General features: G+C 37.7%; 1 protein-coding gene across 1 annotated transcript in view; it reads left to right on the forward strand.

The window, feature by feature from the left end:
- LOC115221255 overlaps positions 1-6939 on the forward strand; it is a 63935-nt gene extending 56996 nt beyond the window's left edge. The window contains exons 2-3 of the mRNA XM_029791404.2: positions 5892-5980; positions 6918-6939. Of these exons, the coding sequence (XP_029647264.1) occupies positions 5892-5980; positions 6918-6939 (111 nt within the window). The remainder of the gene's footprint in view (positions 1-5891; positions 5981-6917) is intronic.
- Positions 6940-8291: the final 1352 nt, after the last annotated feature.

Here is an 8291-nt window from a genome sequence, read left to right on the forward strand (position 1 = left end):
TATATATATATATATATATATAGAAAATAGTAAAAAGTGAAAAAACTACAGAAGGCTTGTTTTAAAAGGTTAAAAAATATATATTTGAGTCATATATATTTTTTTAACCTTTTAAAACAAGCCTTCTGTAGTTTTTTCACTTTTTACTATTTTCTATATATTCAGCCACGTGCTTTCACACACCAACTTTCTCACCTATATATATATAATTCTAGCAAAAACTGTCTGATGAATGGCAACGAGAAACTCAGAGTAACAGATTTTGTTTAATTTTCTGCTGCTTTAAATAAAGTATATATATATATATATATATATATATATATATATATATATATATATTTATATGAAGGATTGGCTGTATGGTAAGTAGTATGCTTTACAGCCACATGTTCTCAGGCTCAGTGCCACTGCGTGGCACCTTGGGCAAGTGTCTTCTACTATAGCCTCGAGCCGACCAAAACCTCATGAGTGGATTTGGTAGACGGAAACTGAAAGAAGTCCGTCGTATGAAGTACATATATATATACATATATATATACTCTGATATCGATATTGTTTGGTTTTATTTAACTGCACACACACACACACACACACACACACACAGACATATGGAAGCACTCCGTCGGTTCCGACGACGAGGGTTCCGGTTGATCCGATCAACGGAACAGCCTGCTCGCGAAATTAACGTGTAAGTGGCTGAGCACTCCACAGACACGTGTACCCTTAACGTAGTTCTCGGGGATATTCAGCGTGACAGAGAGAGTGACAAGGCCGGCCCTTTGAAATACAGGTACAACAGAAACAGGAAGTAAGAGTGAGAGAAAGTTGTGGTGAAAGAGTACAGCAGGGATCACCAACATCCCTGCCGGAGCCTCGTGGAGCTTTAGGTGTTTTCGCTCTATAAACACTCACAACGCCCGGTTTGGGAATCGAAACCGCGATCCTACGACCGCGAGTCCGCTGCCCTAACCACTGGGCCATTGCGCCTCCACACACATAAACATATATGATGTGAATGAATGAAAATGCGTGTGTAGATATGCATTTACGCAAACATTCACACACATTTGGTACGTTTCAAACCGTCTAAGTTAAGGCAATTTTTGTATCATCAAAGTTCCAGATGTGAAAGCAGGAGTGACGTTCGTGAACTGCAGTGAATCAAAAGATTATTGTGTCATTAAACAGGTTAAAGATAGATCAGATAAAAGACAAACCACCTAGAACTAAATGAAATAGAGTATTCAGTTTCATCCTCGATTCCAAGTTAAATTTCAACCGTTGTCAATTTTGGCGTCGCTCCAGGATCGATTCAATTAAATATAGACCTCTCTTATAAGAGTTGTTTTTGAGCGTCTTTTGATACGAATTTATAAAAGCATCGTTTCAAATCTATACTACCTATTTCATTACTACCCACAAGGGGCCAAACACAGAGAGGACAAACAAGGACAGACAAACGGATTAAGTTAATTATATCAACCCCAGTGCGTAACTGGTAATTATTTAATCGACCCCGAAAGGATGAAAGGCAAAGTCGACCTCGGCGGAATTTGAACTCGGAACGTAGCGGCAGACGAAATACTGCCAAGCATTTCGCCCAGCGTGCTAACGATTCTGCCAGTACTACCGCCATGCTTCGACCTACGTAAGATATACTTAAATGTATACGCTTATTCTTTTACTCTTTTACTGTGGCCATGCTGGAGCATCACCTTTAGTCGAGCAAATCGATCCCATGACTTATTCTTTGTAAGCCTAGTACTTATTCTATCGGTCTCTTATGCCGAACCGCTAATTTACGGGGACGTAAACACACCAGCATAGGTTGTCAAGCGATGTTGGGGGGACAAACACAGACACACAAACATATACACACACATACATATATACGACGGGACTTCTTTCAGTTTCCATCTACCAAATCCACTCACAAGGCTTTGGTCGGCCCGGGGCTATAGTAGAAGACACTTGCCCAATGCTGCCACGTAGCGGGATTGAACCCGGAACCATGTGGTTCGTAAGCAAGCTACTTACCACACAGCCACTCCTACAAAATCAAAAGCATAATCTGCTATGCACACCGCTTTTATGTCATTCGTAAATCCAATGACAGATAAACTACGTAATGATGTATTTATCGTCTATGTTCGGAATTCAATTTCTGCTGATCCTCACTTTATTCTTTCCTTCTTCCTGGGTCGATAGCATAAATGGCAAACAAGTACTTTTATCGTATTCAATGGTTATAAATTTATCATTCGTATTATAGATTTATCATTCGTATTATTTATATTGTGTCTAAGAAAAGTGACTGGGAAATATATATTTTGAATCATTTACTCGAGTATAAATAGCATCCCACTTATTTTTCAGTTATGAAGTCGTTTGAAATAGTGCGACATAGTATACAAAAGTAATTTAAGGTACTCTTAACAAGTTGATCAAAATTTAACATTTGTTTCATTTGGTCTCTACATGAAAGACGTCTTCTAAAGTGATCAAAACTGTCAAATTTCTTTGGAAATATTTCGCTATATTTGGGTTCTAATGACAAAAGGCAAGCAATTTTGGGATACGGGTTAAGTCGATTATATCGGCCCCAGTGCTCATCTGATACTTATTTTATCGACCGTGAGAGTTGATGTCGGTGGAATTTGAACTCAAAACGTCAAGACGGAGAAAATACTGCTGAGAAGTTTGCACGGCGCGTGCTGACGAATTTTATTTCTTTACTGCCCACAGGGGGCTAAACACAGAGGGGACAAACAAGAACAGACAAAGGGAGTAAGTCGACCCCAGTGCGTAACTGGTACTCATTTAATCGACCCCGAAAGGATGAAAGGCACAGTCGACCTCGGCGAAATTTAAACTCAGAACGTAACGGCAGATGACATACCTATTTCTTTACTACACACAAGGGGCTAAACACACAGAGAAGACAAACAAAGACAGACAAAGGGATTAAGTCGATTATATAGATCCCAGTGCGTAACTGGTACTTATTTAATCGACTCCGAAAGGATGAAAGGTAAAGTCGACCTCGGCGGAATTTGAACTCAGAATGTAACGGCAGACGAAATACCGCTAGGCATCTCGCCCGGCGTGCCAACGATTCTGCCAGCTCGCCACTTAAGAGGAAGCTTGTTACATTAAAAAAGGACAACGATGAGTGTGTTAAATGCGTGTAATAAATATTCAAGTCGGTTACATCAAATAAAATGCCGAGTCGTTCCCGCTGGCAAAAAGGAGGGAGTGTATTTACACCAATTACACAGCCTAATTGGGTAGAAAAGGAGAAAGGCGGTACAACGGTTCATGTAATATCATCAAAAAGCCGATTCGAGCCTGCGCAAACGTTTCTTTGTTTCTTTGACACGTTAACTGATTTCTGACAGTTTAAAAAATTCAAGATGGAGATTTTGTGAATTTAGTCATCCATAAACACTTAGAAACAAAAACACTCCTATGCCTTCTATATTTAATCATCCAGATAGCTACATGCATGCACATACATAATTAAATTGTGTGCTAGTATATATATATATATGTATATATATATATATATATATATACATATATATACTTGCAGTATCGCCCGGCGTTGCTCGGGTTCGTTTCGACCCTTTAGAATTGAAATTTTTGAAAAGTTAAAATTTTGCATTATGTAGCTTGTTATTCTCTTTAAGTGAACATTTTTCTTGTTGAAATACACCGAAAAATGGCGACACAGCAGTCAAAAAAATCATAGAAAAAAGCACGTTTTTGATGTAAATAATTTTTCGGCTTTAACATGGTCTGATTTGAATTTTATCCTCTACAGAATGAAGAGCAAGCCTTCTTCTATCATACTCTCAATTTTGGTCAACTTGCGCCGCAGGGTCTCGGAGGAGATAGTGTTAGTTGAAGGCTACCAAACCTGCCACACACAGACAACTTCAGCTTTATATATATAGATATATATAAGATGCAATGGCTATCGCTACATCATTTTTTATTTCGCGCATGCGCATTGTTTGTTTATGAGTTTGTCGATTATACAGCATAGTAGAATCAGTTGAGCAACGTCTGTGAGAAAAACAGGACCACGACGCAATTTACTGAACTAGAAATTTGGAAACGGTATGCTGTACTGCTTTGAATTCGCGACGAAAGCTCCATTACAAACATTTCAGAGTGTTTGGGTGTCAATCTGAGTAGAGTGCAGAGTAAGAATTGGATGAGTCTAATGGTGATTATGAATGTACGATAGCTCTGAAAACTCACTCTGATCGTTCAGATAAGGAAACAACTCCTGAATTTGTTGGTGAGATCCATGCCATGATTGACAACGATCCTGCAAAGTCAGTATGGTCTTTCGTCAGGGACATCAGGCAGGTAGTGCATGGATACATTCGATATTCCTCATACAAGATGTGAAAGGGCCAATTTTTATCCCAAGCCTTTAGGAAAAGGGGAAAGACACGCGCTATGAAGCTTTTGAACGAACTCAAGCATCCCCCCATCCAACTAAACATGCATTGTTTTTTCTCAGACGGAAACTGAAAGAAGCCCGTCGTATATATGTATATATATATATCTATATATGTATGTGTGTGCGTATACGTTTGCGTGTCTGTGTTTGTCCCCCACCCCACCCCAACAAGGCTTGAAAACTGATGCTGGTCTGTTTATGTCCCCGTAACTTAGCGGTTCGGCAAAAGCGTACAAAGAATAAGTCCTGGGGTCGATTTACTCGACTGAAGGCGGTGCTCCAGCATGGCCGCAGTCAAATGACTGAAACAAATATATGAGTAAAAAGAGTAAAGAATAAAGAGTCTCTCTCTCTCTCTCTCTCTCTCTCTCTATATATATATATATATATATATATATATATATATGTGTGTGTGTGTGTGTGTGTGTGTGTGTGTATTGTCTTGTACCAGTCAAAACACATTACACGTAAAGCATATTTGAAGTAAATTACGATGCCTTCCATTCAATGTTTAAAATCTATACATAAATCGGTTTTGAGAGAAAAATCTCTGATTAAGTAATTTGAAAAAATGACAATGGGAAATATATCGGTGAAACCATACAGTTAAGTGAAAGCTAATATTGGCTGAGGAGGATTTACAAGATTGAAACATGTCCAGAGTTATCACCGTTTCATCATACATCGAACATATTCCCTACTACTTACATCCATTTTAGTCTTTAATAAATTTGAACTTCGAACTTATACTCTGTCTCTTTCGTGACGACTGCATTAAGTGTAGTGGATGCACATGACCTAGTGGTTAGAGCAGCGGACTCGTGGTCCAGGGATCGCGGGTTAGACTCTCAGACCGGGCGATGTGTGTGTTTATGAGCGAAAAAACCTAAGCTCCACGCGGCTCCTGCAGAAGGTAATGGCGAACTTTTGCTGACTCTTTCGCCACAACTTTCTCTCACTCTTTCCTCCTGCATCTTGCAGCTCACCTGCGACGGACCGGTGTCCCGTCCAGGTGGGGAAACTATGCGCCAAGAAAACCGGGAAACCGGCTCTTATGAGCCAGGCGTGGCTCAAGAAGGAACAAACAAAAACATATTCCCTACTACGTACGTCCATTTTAGTCTTTGATAAATTTAAACTTCGAACTTGACGACTGCATTAAGTGTGATTTTTCAGAGAATTCCATGAATAATTGTAATTAGATATTTCTTTCCCATCAACATGCCAAGTATTTTCATCCCACTCAACTCGTTATATGCGACTAGAAACTGATCCTCGAAAACTTGATTTCTTTATTAGTTGTATGCCAAGCAAACGTAAGGAAATTAAAACTGTAACTTCATCATTGTATAATTATTTTTTCTGTAATGTATACGATACTTCTCTGTGATACGTTGTTTGTATTGTGTGTTGACAGGACGATGCTGGTGGTCAAGGAGGAATTTGCGGAAACAGACTGCCTCCAACTTTATATTCAACTGATTCGGTAATGACCGTACATTTTCGGTAAGTTGTAATAATTCTTTCTACTATAGCTACAGGGCCTGAAGTTTTATGGGAAGGAGACTAATCGATTAAATCGAACCCAATGCGTAACTGATATGTGTTTATCGATCACGAAATGATGAAAGGCATAGTCGATCTCGGGGGAATTTGGACTCAGAAAGTAAGGACGGACCAAAAGCTGGGCATGCTAACGAGTTTGCTATATCCCGCCTTAGGTAAGGTGAAAAAATATAAGTAAAATAAGACTTAATATTTAAGTTATTGGAAAGGGAGATGAGCTGGCCGAATCGTTAGCATGCCGGTGGGGCGGAATGCTTAGCAGAATTTCGTCCGTCTTTACGTTCTGAGTTCGAATTCCACCGGGGTCCACATTACTTTTTGCTAATACTCGAAACCAGTAGGGCGGCGAGCTGGCAGAATTGTTAGCACGCCGGGGGAAATGCTTAGCAGCATTTCGTCTGCTGTTACGTTCTAAGTTCCAATTCCGCCGATGTCGACTTTGCCTTTCATTCTTTCGGGGTTGATTAAATAAGTACCAGTTAGGCACTGGGGTCGAAGTAATCTACTTAATCTCTTTCTTTGTTCTTGTTTGTCCCCTCATGTTTAGCCCCCTGTGGGCAATAAAGAAATATTTGAAACCAGTATTTTTACCAACACTTCAGATTTATAGTTTATTACATGTATATATATATATATATTTTTAAAATGAGGGGTTTCCCTCTAATATGTATATGTGTGTGTGTGTGTGTGTGTGTGTGTGTGTGAGTGTGTGTGTGTATGTGTGTGTGTGTGTGTGTGTGTGTGTGCGCGCGTGTTTGAACTCTGTAACTTAATGTAGTGCATGACACATTTCGCTTGCAATAATACTACTGTGTAGTATTATTTCATTTCTCACTATGGTATATTGTAACGGTTATATCATTATATATTTTTACAGCTATTTAAGTGATCCTTATTAATTTATCTTACTATAAGTATTTATGTGCATGTATGTTTTCTTGTTTCTATTTTCGAATTTTTCATCAAGGAAAAAAATCCAGTCCCTCTTTCACTAGAAAATCTTTTGGAATAATCATATACCTACATATGAATCTATAGTGTATATATACATTTCTGTGTATGCATACATATTATAATACACTTTTGTGTATTTCTACGAGAGTATGATGTAAATATGTAAATATGGCGCTTGGTCGAGTACGTATGTTAACTATCAGTGTTCTCAAATTTAAAATTGAATTACTATACTGGTGACGGGAGTGAGTAGAAATATGATTTTATATCTTTTTACATCTCTTTAACCCAGAAACGCGTATATAGTTAATCAAAGCCAGGTGGATTCGTTTTTTTTTTTCTCTTTAAATGCATGAGTTGAGAGTATTAATGTATGGGGGATATCTTATGGTAGTTGTATTTAACTGCTATTTCTAAATTTCGGTATGTGGTGAAGCAATTTTTGCTGAACCCTGATTATAATTATGCTTATAATTATAGAATTTTTGTATAAGGTTACCAATAATGGTTCTTTTAACATACCGAACTACTTGGTAAAATTATTAATTATTAATTGATTAATTAATTTTAACCTTTATTATTATTGATTATATATATATATATATATATATATATATATATATATATATACATACATACATGTGTATAGCTGCACAGACACACACATATATATACTTATATATAAATATATGTGCATATATATGAATATATATGTGTGTGTATATATATATATATATATATATGTATATATATACGTACATATATATATATTTATACACTCACACGTAAACCAATGAAAAGAAAACAAAGAAAGTTCTTTAATACTTATAAGTTACAAAAGTTTCCGTACCAACTCCGGTTCCAACGTCCGTTTACACGAACATTCTAAAAGGAAAATTACGTAATATTTGCTGTTTTAGGCATTGGAGAGGCATTTCCTGAGACTTGCATCAAAGAGATGCTATTACATATACTCTGAAATGGACTTGCACTAAATTTTCATATTTGATTTTCAGTGTTCATACACATACATAAATGTATGTGTGTGTGTGTGTGTGTGTGATCTCTTCGGTTTGAACGGTAGTTTTTCTATCGGTGTCATATGAAATTGTCACCCATAATTATGACCCTAGTATCGATCTAGGGTTAGTTGGGGTTAGGGTTAGCGGTGGGGGGGGGGAAGGGTATCTTTTTTTCTTCACAAGTGTAAATAAACCCAATCTGTTTCTTAAACGAGGGACATATTCATACAGCACAGTATGTATTTTTTACCTCAATAGACGTCAGTGATTGGTTG

Source organism: Octopus sinensis, linkage group LG18 (genome assembly GCF_006345805.1).
Source record: "Octopus sinensis linkage group LG18, ASM634580v1, whole genome shotgun sequence".
Taxonomy (NCBI): domain Eukaryota; kingdom Metazoa; phylum Mollusca; class Cephalopoda; order Octopoda; family Octopodidae; genus Octopus; species Octopus sinensis.